The 20,416-nt window shown below is 40.0% G+C and overlaps 1 protein-coding gene across 4 annotated transcripts in view; it reads left to right on the top strand.

The window, feature by feature from the left end:
* CPEB4 (cytoplasmic polyadenylation element binding protein 4) overlaps positions 1–15,163 on the top strand; it is a 102,686-nt gene extending 87,523 nt beyond the window's left edge. For all 4 annotated transcript variants that reach the window (XM_019506400.1, XM_019506399.1, XM_019506398.1 and 1 more), the window contains 5 exons: positions 4,286–4,375; positions 4,998–5,116; positions 6,078–6,192; positions 6,455–6,636; positions 10,723–15,163. In XM_019506400.1, the coding sequence (XP_019361945.1) occupies positions 4,286–4,375; positions 4,998–5,116; positions 6,078–6,192; positions 6,455–6,636; positions 10,723–10,950 (734 nt within the window). In that variant the 3' untranslated portion in view covers positions 10,951–15,163. The remainder of the gene's footprint in view (positions 1–4,285; positions 4,376–4,997; positions 5,117–6,077; positions 6,193–6,454; positions 6,637–10,722) is intronic.
* Positions 15,164–20,416: the final 5,253 nt, after the last annotated feature.

The raw sequence follows: 20,416 nt of genomic DNA, 5'->3' as shown, positions 1-20,416 counted from the left end.
AAGACCGAGGCGGACTGTGAGGTACTACGAAGGATCTGGCATGGTTGAGCAAATTGGAAGCTAAATGGCAGATGAAATTTAATGTGGGTAAGTGCCCAGGTGCATCACTTCACAAAAATAACCCAAACTTTACCTACACTATATTGGGAACTACCCTAGCTGTTACCACACCGGAAAGAGATCTTGGAATCACTGTGGACAGTTTTACTGAAAACGTAAGCTCAGCGTGCAGCTGCCATCAAAAAGGCAAAGCAAATGCTAGAGATTAAGAGAATTGTAAACAAAACTGGAAGTATCATCATACCCCTTTATAACTCATACTGTGTCCACCCCTTGAATTCTGTGCCCATTTCTGGTCCCTACACGTCAAAAAGGACATAGAAGAACTAGAAATGGTACAGAGAAGAGCAAAAAGAATGATTAGTATGGAGGGACTTTCATATGAGATGAAACCTAAAGAAGCTAGGCCTGTTCAGCTTAGAAAGGGATGCTTGAAGGGAGTATGATAAGGGTTTGCAAAATACTAAATGGTGAAGAGAAAGTTAATAGCGATTGATTATTTATCGTCTCTCACAATATAAGAACTAGGTGTCAGAAATGAAAATGGTAGGTAGTAAGTTTAAAACTAACAAAAGGAAGTTCTTTTTCACCCAGTGTGTCATTAAAATGTCGGCTTGTTTGAGTGGATGTGATATCTTTTATTAGACTGAGTAGGTGGAAAAAAGTTCTTAGCAAGCTTTCAGGTGCAGTCACTCTTCTTTAGGCATAAGAAGTCTCTGCTGTTCATTAAAATATAGAACTCATTGCCACCAGATGTGGTGGAAGCTGACAGCCAGACTGAAAAAGGAATAGGACAGATTCTTGGAGGAAAGGCGCATCAGTAGTGATTGAGCACAAGAGTTAGGGATACAGCCTCTGACCTAGAATTTCTAGACCTTAAATGCTGGAGGCTGCAAATGAGGGAGGAACGGTGGGGTGGGGAAAAAAACCCCTGTGGTCCTGCCCAGTTCACTCTCCCTTTCAGCATCCACTCTCTGCTACTGTGTAACAGGATAGTGCATGGACCTATGGTCTGACACAGTAAATGGCAGTTCTTATGTTCTTGTTACATTATCAGTAATTTTATTAGGTTTTGTTAAAGCCCTAGCAGCTTCTGGTTCTTCATTCAACTCCTCATATAAAGTGTCACTCTGTGGCTTCTTTTGGCAGTGTTTAAGAATCAGTACAGAGGTATATATGTTTGAGGAGCCAAGAATGTGTAGTGGATCCACCATGCATGTTGCGAAGGGGAAAACACTGCAGTGTTCAATTAAAAAAACCCACCTACAAAGCGTGCAGCTCTGGCAGAGTCCCCCTGACCACAGACTTCTGTGTTCTGTGATGTGGAGGTAGCAGGGGCTGTAGCTAAAGATCTGTGGCAACTGCAATCTGGAAAATTCATATTCTGTGGCTTTCTCTTGGCTTTCTCCTGATCAGAATGTTGTTTTAATATCCACTATTTTTTAATTTTTTTGCTTTGGTGAAAGAAGTTAGAGTACATTGAACTGTAAGCTACTGTGATATGACAACCTGATATCCTGTCAAAAGAAGGGCTACTTTTACCATGGGTCCTATAGTGGATGTGGGTCTGTATCATCTTGGCAGGAGGTGGCCAGTGGTTTCCTGTAGGGTTTGGTTCTTGGCCCCATGCTGTTCAACATCTTTATCAACGATGGAAAGCATGCTGGCCCGTTTGCGGACGATACTAAGTTGTGGGGATACTAAGAAAAGCAGTCACGTTGGGGGATAGGATGCAGATACACGAGGACCCAGAGAAGCTGGAAAGGTGGGTGGAGTGGAACCAGATGCAGTTTAGTAAGGATAAGTGTAGAGTGCTTTATCTGGGGAGAAGTAACCAGCAACATGAATATAGATTAGGAGACGGTGTCCTGGCCAGCACAGTGGCTGAAAGGGACCTTGGGGTTATGGTTGAACGTGAGCCGGCAGTGCGATGTTGTCGTCAACAAAGCTAAGAGCATACTGGTATGCATTATCTGATGCATTGTGAGCAGGGCTAAGGAAGTGAAACTTCCTCTCTGTGTTGGTCAGACCCCAGCTGAAGTACTGTGTCCAGTTCTGGGCGCTGCACTTCATAGAAGATGTGGAGAATCTTGAAAGGGTCCAGGAAGGGTCACAAGAATTATTAAGGGCTTGGAGGACAAGGCTATGAGGAAAGACTGAGGGATCTGGGACTGTTCAGGCTGGGGAAGAGAAGACTGAGGGGTGACTTGGTGGTCATCTATAAGTATGTAAGGGGTGAATATTGGGAGCTGGGAGAAAAACTGCTCACTAGGGTAACCCCAGGGGAGGACACGGAGCAAAGGCCTTAAACTGTTAGGGGATGATTTCAGGTTGGATGTAAGGAACAACTTCTGCATGGTAAGGGTGACCAGAATCTGGAATAAATTTCCCAAGGAGGTGGTGCAGTCCCCAACCTTGGATGTCTTCAGGAGAAGACTGGATACACACCTTGCTGGGATCATTTGACACGGGGTTGAACTCAATTATCTTTTGAGGTCCCTTTCAGCCCTTAATTTCTATGATTTTATGATTCTATGGCTTATGCTTTTAGCATTTAAAAGGTCAAATGGAACATGACATTTTGAATAGAACATTTATGGGGAATGTACTCCATATTCTAATAGATTTTTTAAATGATTCTTTTTGGATGTTCCAAGAGTTGATGAGCATGTGAACAGTTCAGCTTGTGTGGGACCTAGTTACCGCAGTAGGGGGTCTTTTGGTTAAATTAATGCAGGAAGACTTAATTTTTTTAATTCAGTTCCCTCAAGATCTTTTCTGCTGAATGCAGATGCCTGCCAACACACATAAGAATTGCATTCCGTGTCATTCAAATCCATCTCCCCACTGAAAAATTTTAAGGTTCTCCTGACCCTGATTCAGAAAAGCATAGAATACAGAGAAACTGCCAATACAGAGGGGCGGGCTACAATTCTGAGTACAGTCTCTATCCCAGTAGAGATCAGTTAAACGTAGGACAGCTTTCTGGGAGGACAAAACTAGTGACATTCTTCACAGACTTTTAAGAATGAGTTTAAGGCATATATGGAACATGCTCAAAATTGAGTACTAAAAATGAACCCTGCAGTACAAGGACTGTCATCCAGGGTTGCTGATACTCTCTCTTGAAAGGACCATTGTTTTTCACGGTGATATTGACAGTTGAGTTGTCAGGCACCTGTGAGGCAAGTTCATGCCAGTGCCCCTGAAGGAAGGAGTTGGGACAGTGCAGGAATCCAAGAGGTTATGCAGTAATTCCTGACAAAAATAGTTTGATTTTAATGTGGGGAAAAGGCTCTATGCCCCAAATCTGAGATAACATTGATTTAGGATTGGGCAGTGCAGTGTCAAGGTGGTTGAAGTTTGCTACTCAAAATTGCACAGACTTCTAAAGAAACCACTTCAGGATTAGGGAATCTTGTCTGCCTATATCCTTAGACCAATGCAGCTACAACCAACAACCCCACTTCAGGATTAGGACATATTATCGTTGTTGAGAGTTTTTCCTGCGTTTCTTGTTGTTACCAGAAGTTAGAAAAATTGCCCAGGCTCAAAGGTCAGTGCTGTAATTAGCAGAAGACTGTCACAAGATCCAGAAAATGTAAAATGTTTAGCAAAATTTTGTAAAGGAAGGAAGATCTGAAATAATAGATGCACCTATTGCTTTGTTTTGCAGTAGCGTGCTGCCTGCCTGCTCTGATGCATTTATTACGTAACTGTTCTGCAGGCTTTCCTATAAGTTAGTCTGAGGTCAAGCTCAGATAATGTGTCCAGATGTGGCCCAGGCATGTGATGTGAATAGGCATGACTGTGTCCTGTGACTCTTCCCCTGTTCTCCAGACCTTTAGCGCTTGCAAGGCAGATTGGCAGAGCTGACTGCTCAGCGGCTGGTCAGCAATTCATGGGCTCTGCACTCTTTATGTGGGAGAATGCCTGAAGCGAGGTTATGGTAACTGTTTAGATTCACTGATTTCATTCCTGGGACTTGGCTGTAATCTTTGATTTGTAACCATTAATAGAGACAAACCCCTGATCTTTGAACAGCCTTTTTCTCTAAGGTATGTTCTGATGAGTCAAAAGTTTTCCCCCTTCCTGCTGTAAACATTGTTATCACTGCCTAAACCACTTCAGGCTGCAAAATATTTGGTTATATTGCAGGGATTTAGGCTCAGTGGATTCTTCTTTATTTCATTTGTGCTTGTTTCTTTCTCTCTCCATCCTTCAGATGAGATCACTGCTAGTTTTCGTCGCTTTGGTCCTTTGATTGTGGACTGGCCTCACAAGGCAGAAAGCAAATCCTATTTTCCTCCTAAAGGTAAGTCATGATTTTGGTGTCATAAGCACTGTCCTAAGGACCACTGCAGTATTAGTGGTCCCAGTTGTCCATTTGAGGATGTGACGTATGCATTTTTTAATAGATCTTTTTGTGAACTGCCCCCATCTCTAATGTGGAGAAAAGCCTTTAAATTCCCACTGTATCTTCCTGGGTGTTGCAAGGTGGTAGGCTGCGGAGCACGTTCTCTATGATTGTTCAGCTATTTTTACTTCATTTCCTGTGTTTGACTTCAGTCCTTCCTTCATCTCATTCCCCTCTCCTTTAGTCTGCCTCAGTATGGCTTTTTTATCTTTGCCATTTTGCACATGTTCAGCCCCGTGCAAGAGGCTGTGTGATTCCCCACAGTAGCCAGGGGAGTAACTGGGCCTCATTCACAACTGTACTTGCAGATGCTTCGTTCATAGCAATGCTACTTTTCTTCTGGCCTTAGTGGAGATGGAGGGAAGGTTGTTGGGGTCTTATTGTTTACTCCTTATTTTGTCCCTGCCGTTTGGGGTCAGCATGCTGGGGGTTCAGTAATTACATGAAAGATCCAAAACCAGTTGAAAATTAAATTTCTGAGAAACCCAGTTTTAAGTCCTGTGTTTTATCTGCTCCCAAGGCTATGCATTCTTGCTGTTTCAAGATGAAAGCTCTGTACAGGCTCTGATTGATGCATGTATTGAAGAGGATGGAAAACTCTATCTTTGTGTCTCCAGCCCCACTATCAAAGACAAACCAGTAGGTAGAATTTTCACTGCTACAAAAGCTGATGTATAAGAAAGCTATCAATTGTGTACTTCAGCTGGCATGTGTATATTTGCAGGCTTCAGACATACTTGCTTTGACTTGCTTTGATTGTATTTGTAAAGAGAGTCCTCAAAGGAAGATCAGTTTAGTAGACAGGCATTTCTAAATTCTTTCATTTACCTGCAACACCTTATCAGTCATATGCCTTGTATTTTCACTGGGAGTTTTGTAATCTGTCACAAGCCTTTGTTTGGAAAATATTTGCTAGATTTCAGCTGCAGTGATGCAGTGTGCACAGCATGTTTATAATCGGATATTTTAAGATTATTTATGCACTGTGGAATACAAAGCATTTCTCAAAATTCATTTCTCTATAGAGAAAAAACTAACATTGAAAAAGGGCTATTAGATAATGAGTTAAATACTTGTACTACAGCAATTGTGAGCCCGGTTCAAAACCTACTGAAGTAAATAGACTCCCACTTGTGTGCTTCACATCAGGCTGTTTGGCAAACACCACAACTAGTTTTGCTTTGTAAATAAACTGCACCATTGGAACCTGTTTTGTTGAGATAGTGACTAGCCTGGTGCTGACGGTTGACTGCATGAAAACACCACCAGTGGCCTGGCTGCGTGCGCGTCTCTGAAGCGAGCAGAGTACAGATGAGTTTTGATAATATAGTGCCATAGCAGGAAGCATCTTTGGTTATAATACTAGTTAAATAACAAGCAAGTAGAAAGATCCAATCTGCATGGGTCATGTTAATAGAGCTTATTAATACTGACTTCTAACTGGTGGCACTTGTACGATTTGCAAGTGGAGTCGGCACAACAACTTGGAATCTGTTTAAGTTTATCCTTAAGGGGGTACGTTGTAACTGTTGCTACTGCTAAAATGGTAACCTCAGTCTGAATTAGGAATGGAGAAAAAATAAAAGCTTTCTGGCTGTAGGTTCAGATCCGGCCTTGGAATCTTAGTGATAGCGACTTCGTGATGGATGGTTCGCAGCCTCTGGACCCACGAAAAACCATTTTTGTTGGTGGTGTTCCTCGGCCCTTGAGAGCAGGTGAGTTGCTTGTATTATACCTTTTGGTATGTTGATTTTTTTATGCTGTAATATCATTTGGACAGCTGGGATTGGGGGAAACCCTGATGTTATGTTGGCAGGAGACTGAGGAAATTTAAATTGTTCCTGACATTATATGACTGTAAGCGGAGCTGAAGTCATAAGTACAAATCAATGTGTGTATTTATTGCTTATTAAGGCTTAAAAGGGATTTAGAAAATTCAGAATCCATACAATGGTCTGTGTTTACTTTCTGGTCTAGTGGAACTTGCCATGATAATGGACCGGCTGTATGGAGGTGTGTGCTATGCTGGAATTGACACAGATCCTGAGCTGAAGTACCCCAAAGGAGCTGGGCGGGTTGCATTTTCTAATCAACAAAGTTACATAGCTGCTATCAGTGCCCGCTTTGTTCAGTTGCAGCATGGAGAGATAGATAAACGGGTAAGTGCCAAGCACGTGCTTGGTTTTTCTTTTTTTTTGTTTTTTGGTGCCTTTACAAATGTTCTTCCGTATAAATGTCACTGAATACTGTAAATGTGACATCACTCACTGCATGTCGAGGACAAGATTTTGCTATTTAAGTATAGCTCAAAATATGAATAAGCAACAATGCAGAGCCACAGCTCAAGGACCATTGGAAGTTCAAGGAAGCATTTGGATTACCTCCCTGGCATGTTAAGGGAGCATGCCAGCTGCTATACCCCTTTGGAAAAATGAAGTGCTTTACATCAAGGCTGATCTGGTGCAGAGAGACAGAATAAGGCAGCTATTCAGGAAGAAAATGTTTTTACGCTCTCCTTCTCTGCTATGTGTCTATGCGAAAGCAGGCAGAATCTGATCCTCTCTGTTAATGTGTACTGTATTGCATACTCCCAGAAGAGCATCATAGGAGTGCTTTGCAAATTTTCTGCTAGGCATATAACCTTGCAGTCACCCTTCCCACCATAAGGTGTTAGTGTTCTGCCGTGTTGACTTAAGCTTTCAGGTCTCTCCCTCCAGTTAGTGCTGTGGTCTCAAGTTCTTCCTGCTGTAATTGTTAGTTAGCTTCATTTTATATTTCTCTTAAAGCAAAAACTACATCACCTCAGCCCTTCACTACTGCTATATGGCAGACAGGAGCTTCCACTCTGACTTCAAAGGCTTTGTAGTTTAAGCTTGGAGCATGGTGCCAGGTATTGGGAATGCCTTTGTTCCAGTCCTGGCTCTGATATGGGCTCCCTTTGTGGCTCTGAACAAATCGTTTGGGGTCCAGTTGTGTAACCTCTGCTTGCATAAGCAGCCATGTATATGAATAGTCCCATTGAAGTCAGTGGGGCTGGTCACTGAAGTGCTTGATAGCTTGAGCAAGGATTGCACAACCATCTCTGTCTCCTTCCCCCCATTGTTGTAGCATTAAAAAGAAATGCAAGAAGGAACTCTGCTGTTCTTCTCTGGCAATTATATCAAAACTTGTATTCCTCTGGATATCCAGTCCTGATTATGTTCATAGTATGCTCACAACCTTCCCTGGAATGGAGCAAGGTTCCCTACATGTCTTTGGCTGGGAGAAAGGAAGCCACAGGCTGCCATAGGATTTGCTTTCTTTTTTTTTTAATGTTGGATACCTTCAAACATTTACCCTTTGCCCTGCCCTGGTCTCTGTCCACTATAGAAAGAGCAGAGTGGTGGAAAAAGGGCTCCAGATGCTGTGGTTCCCACTGGGTGAGTCGTCCCTTGATGCTGAGCAGGAGAAGACAATGCCAAGCTGTTTGTGTTTAGTGTATGTGATGAATTAACTATGAAATACGAAAAGCCAGATGCCCTACAGGTTGTACCGGTTTCTAATACTGTATGCTCTGGGAGACCTCCAACAGAATGATGCTATGGGCTTCTATCTAGGGCACCTCTCTAAAGCAACTGGTTTAAGAGTTATGCCTATAATGGGGCTGCAGCACCCAGCAACAGAGAGCGATCCACCCAGAATAGGTTTTGGGTGTTTGCTGTAATTTAGACTAGTTTCATTCTGCATTTGGATTCACTGAATTATGGGTTGATGGCTGGTTAGCATGAGTAGCAACATCAGGGCAGTGACATAGCCTGCAGTGACATTTATATATGGCCATAAGCCCTCGTTGCTAGCCCATATTTGGGTTGCTGGCCCACAGAAGCCAGCAATACTGTTTAAATTGCATAGGTGATAGGGCCTACATACGACAATGCCGTATGAAAAGGGACAAAACAGCATGTTTGTGGCTCCTACTCTCAGCTGCATTCGGTGAAAGCCAGTCACCGCCGAGAATCTTGCCTAAATATAACCAGCTAAAAAGCTGATTCCATTTAGAGATACATGGAAGACAACTGAGCAAAGAGCCAGAAGCTGACTTTTGAAAATGTGGTGGGAGGAATGAGAATTGATCTTAAGGGTATTCTTTGCCTTTCTTGTCTGGTCAGGGGAGTCAAGTCATCAGTCTAGCTGTTATGAAGGATGTTAGGAACAGAGTTTTAATTCTTGATTTCCTTCCTTTCCATTGTTCAGAGGTCAAGCTAACACTCTGTCACTTGGTTGTTTACTTGTGCTTATGATGGTGTTTGTGCTGTATAAGTCCTACTGCTCTAAGTTAAGGACACAGCGATTTTTGACATGTTTGGGGTTTGAACCAATTGACATTCCATTCCCGAGAGAGAAGAGGTGAGAAAAGGCCATTGCTAAGCCAGCAAAAAATAGGTAATGGGATAATGTCAGAGATGCTAGACTTATCATGGATAGTAGGAAATGTTAGTTAAGGAAACAATCAGTTAAACAGGTACCGGAGGAGGCGGGGAAGTAAAACTAGAATGGGAACCTCTACTGCAAAGGGGAATTCTGGCAAGCTGTAGTTTTATATTGCATAGTCCAAGGGGAGGGAGAAACAAACAAGCATGTCAGGTACTTAGTGCCTTCACAATCATGGGCTGCTCTGAGGGGGTTGAAGTCCCTTGTCACCTTTGCCCACCCTTTTCCTTCCTTTCTCTTTCACCCCCCAGCAAAATGTAGGTAGCTGAGCAGCTCTGCACTGTGGTTGGGAAGTGTGATTTCACCACATACAGGCAGAACTAAGCTAACTTTAAGTTAGCAGTTGGACAGCGGAGCTGCTGTGGAAAAGATTTCAGCAACTAAGTTCAGGGCCGCTAGTTTTCGGCATGCCAGTGCAGCCTATGCTGAAGCCTGTGCTCTCACAGCTTTGCTGCTTTTGGTACCTGAGCTGGCAAGATTACAGTTAGAGTGGATATACTTTCTCATGCTGCATTTGCACCTCCCAGCTTGAGACCTTTCAAGGGTGCCATGCAGCATTAGTACTGTTAAGTGTGCAAACTTGATTCACAAGATAAACTCGGAGATTCTTTTTAGCAGGATTTCATAGTGTTAAAATCATCCTGGCATGTTACGGTCTTTCCAAGTTCTTTGCAACCGAAGATTTGCTGTCGTATTTTTCCATAGTCAAAAACCAAGTAAAAACTAAGAGCTGGCATTTTCCAAAAAGTCTCTTGAGTCTAAAAAATCTAAAAAGGTTGAGAACCAGTGCTATAAGCAGCTCTGACACATGCAGCTGGTGGGTTCCAGTGGATCTAGGTATGAGTTACTAGGTATGAGTTTCCAAGAATGCTGGATGCTCTCACCTTTCCTCTTCCTTCCCCTATATCACGGGGCATAGTCTGGGATAATTTCCGAGCCAGGTGAGATGGTTCTAAAGTAGCTGAAGACTATTTCCTAGCTGAGGATTCCCTTGCTGTGGAAGATTTAGTTGCTTTCTAGCTTGTTTGTAGGGCCAGCTAGTGATGTGCATTAGGCTGGTTTGCATCTCAGTGCTCTTGTGTAGTATCAGGTGTGTAATTGGAATTGAACCTATTCTAGTCCTCTCCCTTGGTATTGGCCAGATAACTTGTGTGTGTGTATACTGAGCACACTAAATTTAAGGCCCAGAGGAGGAGGAAATGCACTACCCTTACCAACTTGGTAAAGGCTGTGAATGAAATTGAAATAAAAAAAAAAAGAGTTATTCATACTGAAATTTGTAGACATTTGCAACATCAAGCTGCAATTTCAGTGCTGTGGAACCAGTTCATGTTGCTCACTGACAAGGTATTCGGTAACGCTTTTTGAGTGTGAGCTCGATTTAAATAAAGCCCAGCGTTCTCCAGGATTTTAATCTCTGTACACACGTGTTCTGAACCAGAATCAGGAGTTCATTTAGACTCTGTGAGATGCCTGTCCAGCACCAAGTTGTAGCAGTTAGCTTCTTCCCTCCATAAATATATGAAGTGGGGTTGTTCTTTCAGCCTAAAGCATCTGCACCTTTTTTTTCTGAGAGTCTTTAATGCCAACAAGCAAATATAATATGGAAGGAGAAGACTGCCTCTCATTGTGTGGGTATAAAGTGCTTAACGCCACTGAATCCTGAGCAGGCCTCACAGCCGTACCATAATGCAAATATTAAATAACCTAAAGTGAGCATGTCACCCATACGGTCGTCAAGTATTATAAACTTTCTTCTTGTTTTCTGGCTGCAGGTGGAAGTTAAGCCATATGTCTTGGATGATCAGCTGTGTGATGAATGTCAGGGGGCCCGTTGCGGTGGAAAATTTGCTCCATTTTTCTGTGCTAATGTTACCTGTCTGCAGTATTACTGTGAATATTGCTGGGCTGCTATCCATTCACGCGCTGGCAGGGAATTCCACAAGCCCCTGGTGAAGGAGGGAGGAGATCGCCCAAGACATATTTCATTCCGCTGGAACTAAATGATTACTGCAGTGCTCATATGCAGGTCTCAAAATAAGTGCACTCTTCTGTTATCCTGATTGTGCCCCTCCTCCCCGTCCCTGCCCCCCCTCTTATTCAAGATAGCATGTCCTTTTCTAGTGGTCTGTAATTTAACAATAGTATAATGAAAGAATGACCTATAATATAGGTATTTTGTAGAATCTTGTCATTGAAAACTGTATTGGGTACTCCTTTTCATATTGATAATGTGTTGCAAGGAAGTTACAGCCTCTTGTCTTTGGCATCAAGAGGACCCTTACTTCATGCAACCTTTTCTTAGAGGAGAGAAAAATAAGATAAGAGAAATGAAACAATAGAGTATTTTGGTTTTTAATTAAATTATTGTTAATAAAGAACATAAGAATACTTTTATTAAAATAACCATGCAACAATAACACTATCAGACTATTCTGACACTTTTCTTCCCCACCCCTCCCAGTGAGCCTGTTTTTTGCCTCTTGTTTTTTAATTTGAAATCTTAACAGCGATGGAAAAAGTTAGCAATTACCTATTAACAGGAAAGAGCATGTTTAAAGCAACAAAAATGCATGAGCAAAGTTGAAGCAGCATTATAACAATGATTATTTTTATCTGTTAGGGGTTTTGAGGCTAAATTGTTAGCACAGTATATATCTCACCGTGCCTCCGACTTCCAACCACATCCAGATTAGTAATCAGATAGGCAGAGCTTCTATTTTTCATCAAAACTACTGCATTTTAAAAATTCCCGAATGTAAGTTGGGTAAAGCTTCTTTGGAGTTGGGGGGAGGGGGGAGTGCACTTATTTATTTTTTCTTAAAACAGAGAACTCAATTGTCTGGTTACAGCCCTAGAAATCCTACCAAAGCTAGCTTAATGACAACTAGTAAACTGGCATATCCTCTCCTGAAGGACAGATATATAGAATTTATTTTTGATGGTTATATATAACTCTATATCCTAATCTACTAACATTCATCAGGGGTCAGCCTTTGCTCTCCATTTTGACATTAAAAATAAAATAAAAAAACCTAAAGATACCTCAAGGATATCACTGATTTTATCTAAGTTCTGGTATTCCAGTATGTCTCCTGAACTAAAATTGGCTGCTAATTGGTTTCCATCTTGGATGTAAAGTCAGTTTTAATATCCTCTAATTTAGCTGTAATATAGAAAGCATCACTAGTCTTCAAGTGTGATTTACACTGTTTGCTGAAGAAGTAGAGGTGTAAAACTACAGAGGTGCAAAGGTGTATGTGTCTTTTATTCTTCCTCTAGAGAGAATCCTAACCAAGTGCTTTCGTCTTCAGAACTTAGTATGGGGAAAAAAGAATCACAGTAATTGAAGTGCCAACATTGCAGAGTTAATGCATGCTTTATTGTAAATCACTTCTACCTAGAGGTGCATTAACACAGTACATGTTAACTGAATGCTGAGGGTTGGGGCAGGGGTTTAGTCTGAAATAGTCTCTTGAAGGAGAGTAGTTCTGAAAAAGTGAATTTTAACTAATGCCCCAGTCAGCTTTCTAAATTTTTTTTGTGTGTAGCAGAGGGCAAAATAAAACTAAATCAGTGGCAATCTTCTGAACTGACTGACTGGCATGGTACCATCCTAGATGCTCTCAAACCAAAGACTTGCCTCAGCACTGCTGTGGAAAACATCTGCTCTGTGAACTCCCCTCCCCCAGATTATCTTTATGAGAAGCTGTTTTTATTTTGATTACAGGCTTTAATGAACAATACCTTATCAAGTTCCAAAGGTCAAAATGGAGACATTTGCTGTCTGCTAGGAAAGTCTAGAATGGGGAGCTGCTTTTAACAAAATCCCTGAAAATATTGACAACAGTAACACAGATGGAGAGTGCTATTGTGTAGATTGTCAGGGACTTTTTTTTTTCTCTGAAGTACATAATTATAGTTGGAATGTTCCTTTAATTTTTTTAATGCTTGTAGGTGGCTTGGGGTGTGCTGTTGTGCCGATCCTACCCAGTAAACAGGTGAGATGGGTTACCATTACAAGAAATAACACTGTTTGAGAACTAGCTTTGAATAATAATTTTCCCTTTGTACATGACCTGCTGAATTTCGGTACAGTGTTTTTGTAGCTAACTTATTTTGTCATGCACATAATGTATATTTGTTATGCACTACTTTTGTATATCTTGTTTTTCCAACAGTGAGCATTTTTAGGCACACTTTTCACTGACGGGATATCTCTTTATGCAATACCTCAATTTTTCATATTGCAAAGAGTAGCTTTTTGTACTTTTATTACTGAGAGATCTTCATATACTTCATTTTTTAATATAAATAATTTTAATAAATTTTATTTTCTTATATTCTGCTTTTTATACATTTCAGTGCTCTGCATACATTTTGAATTATGGATGTTGTGCACTGGCAATGCTATTTTAGAATCTGCAGAGAAAAGAAAGCATGTTGCTTAAACATCTTAGCCCAGCACCAGATATTTGGTGTACATATAATTTAAGAGATAGTATATGTAAAGTTGAGAATTAAAGAAAAAAGCATGAAAGTGACAAATGACACTGTTTGTCTTTAGACCCTCAAATTAAACGCATCAACATAGTGTAGGAATTTAAAAGTAAAGAAACATCAGAATTGTCTACCGCTTCTTAATAAGTTTTTAAAAATTATACACAAATGCAGACGTTTTTGGTGAATGTTTAGCCATTTTTAATATTAATAACAAATTGATGTTAGATGTTTGATGCAGAAATGTCTGCTCTTTTAAATTATATTTAAAAAAAGTAAGAGACACCCTGCTAGGTAGCAGGCATGTAATGTTAATATGCATGACTAATGTAAGAAATTGTTATTCTACTAATATTCACTTGTGATTGTGTGACAAGCGTGTTTACAGATTATTTGGTTACACTTCAATTTACAGGGCATAAACAATTATATACATTACTCTGTACTTAAATAGTGATTTCATGTCTTTCCGATTACATGGGATTTGTAGTTGGAGTTACCATGTCACTCCAAACATAATTAACATGTAATTAGTTTACAAATCTTAGGGTATCACTTCAATTTGCAAAGGGGTTAATAAGCATGTAGTTTTATCTTACTAGCATGGCACTGGCCATGTATTTACAATGTAGTTACAGAGTAATTACATGGTTATTTTTGCAATGTAAAATAAAGTGTTTCTGATTATTTTATATGTAAAGGAACCCCACTGCCCCGTGCTTTTTGGTATAGTATATACTTCTCCATACACAGACCTCTGCAGAATGCAAATTTAAAACTTGCAGTGAGTGAATTTAACGTTTTATAAGGATGCTGTTGGAAAGACTTGATAATTCACCCCTTTTTTGTTTTTTGAAGAGTTGAAACCTTCTGTTAAAAGGTGATTTAAAACTTGAATGTGATGAATTGTGGCAAGTTAACTTCAAGTTATGTGCAATACTTATTTCAGACTTCTGGAAGATCTTTGCAGTGTAATTCTTTGTTTTTAATTGCAGACATTTAAAAATGTCATTTTCTACTGTTCTAGTAAATCCTCTTTCTTGCTGGTGTTTCTAAAGAAAAGAATCAGAAATCAATCTTTCTACTAATGTAAATTTGAGATTATTTTTAAAAAATGGAATAAAAGAGGTTTTGGTCATTTGCTTTATTTTATTATCTTATTTTAAAGCTACTGTGATAGCATTGTAAGAATTGGGACAATATTGTATTCAACTGTTTTATTTTTTATATTTTTAAATTTTAAAGTATAATTAGTTTTTATAATTTTCATCAGATTTTTTGTTATATTTTTTGGAAGTGAAACTTTTAGCAAGTGGGTGTCTAGTTTTTACTAATCCCTAATATGTTTTCCCCCAATGTATTGCTCATATTATCAGAAGGAAAAGTTATTTAAGTATGTCAGTTAATTGTACTACTTGGCTGAATTTCCATATAGTTTTTACTGTGTATGGGGAGGTTGTAGTATTTATTATAGCATTTTAAATAAGGGTAATTCATTTTTTATTAAAGTCATTTTCACGTTTAAGTTCATATTTTTGTATGTTCTACTCTAAGTTATATAACACAAGTTACTTTTTTTAAAGAGTTCATTTGTTGAAGTGCTAGTGGAAAATTAATGTTATTAAATAGTTTGCAAATGACTATTTATACCAGTATGCATATAATTTTTAAATATTTGTAATGTGAGATGTTGAATGAATAAAACTTTTAACTCAGTTTCCTTCTTAACCTATTTATTGTACAACGCAAAGTAGCAGTAGTTGTTCTTAGTGGTTGAAGCCTGTTTAGCCTTCAGTGTGACCGGATGAAGTATCCTGCAAGTGTCTGGCCATGTACAGTGTGCTTTAAATGCTCTAGGCCAGATTTTGTAGTGCCTACTCAAGTCAAAATTTCTCTTCACTTGGAGATTGATCCTGGAAGATACCAAGTGCTGTAGGGACTGAAACAAAATGGAAGTGAGCTGAGTATTCAGTATGGTAATTTCAAACCCAGAAATGGGTGGAGGGGTGTTGCTTGAGAAGAACTTAGCTCTGTTGAATCAGGCTGCCCACTAACAGCAAGCTATAAGAAGAACAGTCTTCCACTGTTTGTAGTCCACGTGTCACCCTTGGGAAGAGGTACATGCTAACTATATATCTTGTGAATTTGGTGCTTATGGAAGATTGATATTGCTGGCTGGAGTGTCATATAGCTTTGGAGTGACCCTTCTGCAGATTCAGCACCATTGCTATCTATTTTTATATATGGCCTAATTGCTGTGCTGAAGGCTGCAAAGTGCAGCAGCCAAATGTTCAGTCACCTGCTTCCATTTGCTCTTCTTTTACTAATTAACTGGCAAAGGGAAGCTCGGTACAATGCAGAAATAATGGAAATGTTAGATGAAAATTAGAATGAATCTATTGAGGAATATGTTGGAAGCTGCTCTGAGCCACTAGCAATGCAGAGTCTCAATTAGAAACCGTTGTGCAGACCACGTCAAAAAGAACTTGGTCAAATCTGGGCAGTATCCAAGGGCTCTTACAGGTTTTTTTTTTCTCATGGGTCTCACAAGTATGGTTTGGAGTTCCTAGAGGAACTAGATTTTTTTGGACATAGTCTATGTGATGGTTTATAATTGAGGCTCTGCATCTCCAGTGGCTCAGAACTGCTTCCGACACTGCTTGATTGATTAGTTTTAATTTTCATCTAATAGTCCCATTATTTCTGTGTTGTGCTGAGCTTCCCTTTTTAAGGAGACAATTCTTAGATAAGTCATAAGCCTTAAGATAGAGGTTTTTTTGACATTTAAATTCCTGTCTAAATTTTAGCTGCTTCCGTTTATACCCTTCAAGGACTGTTTAGAGGAGGCCTAGGCACAAAGGATTCAGAATAATGTCTCCACAGCACCCAGGATTTCCCCAAACTACTTAAGCACTTGTGTCTTGACAAGAATATCTCAAATTTAGAGAAACCGAATTGGCCAGTAAGGAAGTTGATGTTTTGCTGGTCAAACAATGCACTGAAATATAGGTGTATTTCATGAGAAATTGAACTCCCCAAAATAGAAAATATTCTTACAATGGAAAGTACAAGTTAATTCTTTTGCACAATATTCAGTGTTAACCAATGTTCACTATTAGTCCTAACACCAAGAATCCTTTAACTCATTAAATTATCCCACAGTCTCTGAAAACAGATATTTAAAAAAAAACAACTGTCAGCAAGCTAATTGGGTCAGTTAGCACAGTTGACATAGAAATGTGCATATCTGTCTCATTAGTAATGAATTCTTCATCACTGCATTTTGTGCCAGCTAATCGGTGCTAGACAGCATTCACCATTTTTTAACATGTGACTTGGCTTTCCTTCTGTTGGTATTGTGAATTAGGGATGTGTTGGCTTATGCCAGTCTAATACATTTTTGACACCTGTTTGGAAGAGGTAATGATCTTTTAGAAAGCAGGTGTTTGTAGAGAAGTTGCATTATCAGCTACTGGTATTTTTATTTACTTACTTGTTAACGTGTTTCTGGACTGCAAAGGTAGCTGCCGCAGGTGGAATTTTGTTCTCTTCTGATGCCGTATCAATGGTATTCCTTCCTAACTAATTGCTGCCTGATCCTTAGGAAGTCCTAATTGCCTTAAACCAAAAGGTATTTATTAGAATGCAAATGGAAACTTAAATTGCCTTTTAGTATTGGGATGGGTATTTTAGTTGTGATATTACAGACTTTTGTCCCTCTAATGCCTTCCATTTGAGCATCGTGAAATATTTTATGCTAGGAATTCTCCCTCGTGACACAGCTGAGGTATGAAAACATTAGGAGCAATAAGCAACTGTGGTATGGTGAAGTAAGATTACCTGCGAAAGGGTTATACCACCTGCTACATGGAATAGATTTTTTTTTTTTGCTATTTTTTTTTTTCCCAACTGACTTGCTTAGAAGGAACTTTTTAGGAAAGAAGATATGTCCAACATACTTCTGGGGCTGATTCTGTCCTGAAGCTGTTAGAAATGAAATAGCATGAGCAGATGCTAAAAGTTAGCAATGAATAGAACTCCAGTATTTCCTCAGCACACCAGTTGTGAAATATTTCCTTCTGCAGAGGCTGTTTGTAGACTGCATAAGTAATGAATTGCCCGAGTTTTCTGTTGGGTACCACTTTAATTCCCTGACCTGATAGTTGGGAGAGATTCATTTTGGATCGGAAGGTGCAAAACCTGTTTAATACAGCTTTGGATTAAATCCTGTATTTTAAAGAGTTTTTCTCTGCTTCCAGATTGATTGCTTAGTTGAAACTAGCCAGCAAATGTATGTTGTGACTCTTCAGCTGATATTTATTCAGTGCTAGGAGAGCTGGCTCAGGCCAGTCCAAAGGCACATTGCTTGCCTACAGGAAATCAAAGACAAATAAGAACCTCGGCAAGGATAGATGAGAGGAAAAACACTGACATCTCTTCCTCTGTAAAATAAGCTGATTCAGTCTGTCAGTATGAAAAACAGCCTCTGGGGCGAGAATATACATGCAGCTGTCTTTTCAGTCAGATAAATTTAATTTGAAAAAAGATTGAATTGGTTGTTTAAATAAATTCAATCTTAAATCCCCGCTGAGGTGGTGTGCTGGATTCTTACTGAAATGCTAAACACCTGTTAATCCTATTGAATATAACCTGTGTCTGTGATACCAACACTACAAGTTGCTCGCTTCTGTCTAGGGCTTGTAGATGTTCTCCGAGTTCTAAATAGTTAGTTTTCTTTCTAATGGATATTTTTAAACAAATGAGACCCACAGCACTCACTTTGTCTGTGGAATTGCTGACAATATTGTCCTCCCCTTGCTGGTTTTGTGGCAAATGTCAACGGAGACTCCTCCCAGAATCCTGCAGGCCTACGTGTCTGTGAACCAGCACCAGAGATTAAAGAAAAGGGGTTAAAATTGTAGTGAGCTCTGTAGCTGTGTCAATGATGTGTGCATACACTGGATGTTTTTTCCCTTAATTTTTAATGATCATGAAAGATACTGATCAGCTACACCAAGCCTGAAGTCCTCTAAGAGCCTAAGCGCACAGCACACACAATAACACGGGTCATGCCTGGGTGTAGGAACAGTGTTCCTCATTTTTTTTCTAAAGAGGCAATTATCAAGGGCATTTCAGACTTCAAATCATGGCCCTTTTGCTGGGGCTGTTAATAAGGCACTGGTGGTTGTGGCAGTTTTGTCAATGGGTTCTTTCTCCCTTTGGAAATGGATTGAAACTATCAGCTCACTTCACATGGACCATTAAACAGATATTGGAGAATAACTGCTTTGGTCACACCAATCTGCACTCAGACTTGAACCAATACCTGGGGCTGAAAGTCTCCATGTCTTATTACCAGTTCCCAGGGCCATCCAGTTCCTAGCACACATTTTCTATGTAGTCTCTAAAATAAATGCTTTTTATTGTTGCTGCCTTTTCAGACGTGCATTCTCCCCCTCCCACCCCACACACCCTCCTTTTACATTAGAATTGTATGAATTTTGTTGCTGTGGTTTTCTCAATTAGAATTCCATATAAAGAACTCTATATAAAGAAATTGTAGGTTTGTCATTTGGTATTTTTGATAGTGAATTCATGCAATGAAGTGGATCTGATGGCTTTCCCCTGCTAGGTTGAGGAAGAATGCTGAATCTGTGTATATGGCAGAATAGATACTGTCAGTATCCATGGAGCCATGGTAGTCCACACATGCTGCATATCACTTTATCTGGGATGTAGTTTTGGAATCTCTTTAGAGGGTATTAGTTCATGCACACTGTGATGCATTTCAAAATGTATTTTATTTTTTATTTTTAAGTCTCCATCAACTCTGGTCAAGTTTTAATTTAAACTACATACTCAGTCTAAACCTCCACCCCAGTGCACTGCTGAGTGATATACCAAAGATCAGTGTGCTTTGTAATAGTTGTATCTTGTAGTGTATGTGAGAACATTAAAGCCCGCATTCAGAATCGGACTTAACTTCTAAGCAGATGCTTAAATAGTGTCATGTGTATAGATGGACACGTATGCTCTTAACTGCTTTTCTGAATTCGGGCATAAAACACCCCTTAGTATATTTATAGTCAGATAACTCAAATGTTATTGTTAGGATCAGTCCTATCGTAAACTACATTAAAGCAACTGCTGGCTTGGCTTCAGCAGGGCAGCTGCTCTGTACACACTGGTGGAATCGCCTTAGCTGTCAAGCACTGGTAAGAAAGGTTGTTCAAAGGTTGGTTTTTCATAAAAGTTGACAAGGGGACACAATGGCAACTGCTTAAATTTTCTTTGCAGAGTTTCCTTGAGACAGAAGCTCCTCTCTTTTGGTGGCATCACTGTGTCTTCTGAAAAATGTGACTGTGTAGATTTGGAAAGATACTAGGAAATCTTAGTCTCACGAGTAGGTGGAGTATATGTCTCTCGTACACAGTCAACTGTATTGATGATGCAGACCTTTATTTTATATTAGCCTTCACCCATAGTTCGGGCTGTGATCATGTCAAATCTCAAAGGTTCTGAAAAGTCAGGTTTTCAGTGATTGGATGCAAGCGTCCTGATAAATGTAATGATTCCCGGTTTGAGTCTACTCACAGCCCCAGCTAGGTGTTAGAAAGTTATGGTAGTATCTCTCAGGTGACTCCTTTTGCATGGGTGTGTTACACTGTCAAGAGGAAAAGTAATAAAACTCACCACCGTCCACAGCCACAAATCCAAAACAGCCAAGGATTTGCAGTTGCTCGGGGATGTAGGGGGATGGTTAGGAAGGCCAAGGCTGAGATGGAACAGGGGCTGGCTTCCCGGATTAAGGACAACAAGAAGTCCTTTTTTAAATACATGGGGAGTAGAAAGAAGGCCTCAGGAAATGTGGGGCCCTTGCAGCACAAGACGGGGAATCTGGTTGTCACGCCAGACGACAAAGCCAACATATTTAATAACTTCTTTGCCTCTGTCTTCCTCAGTAAGGAC

The sequence above is a fragment of the Gavialis gangeticus genome, unplaced genomic scaffold (assembly GCF_001723915.1).
Source record: "Gavialis gangeticus isolate Ggan-Ray unplaced genomic scaffold, GavGan_comp1, whole genome shotgun sequence".
NCBI lineage: Eukaryota > Metazoa > Chordata > Crocodylia > Gavialidae > Gavialis > Gavialis gangeticus.
The sequence above is the reverse complement of the archived record's forward strand: the minus strand, read 5'-3'. Positions and strand labels throughout refer to the sequence as shown.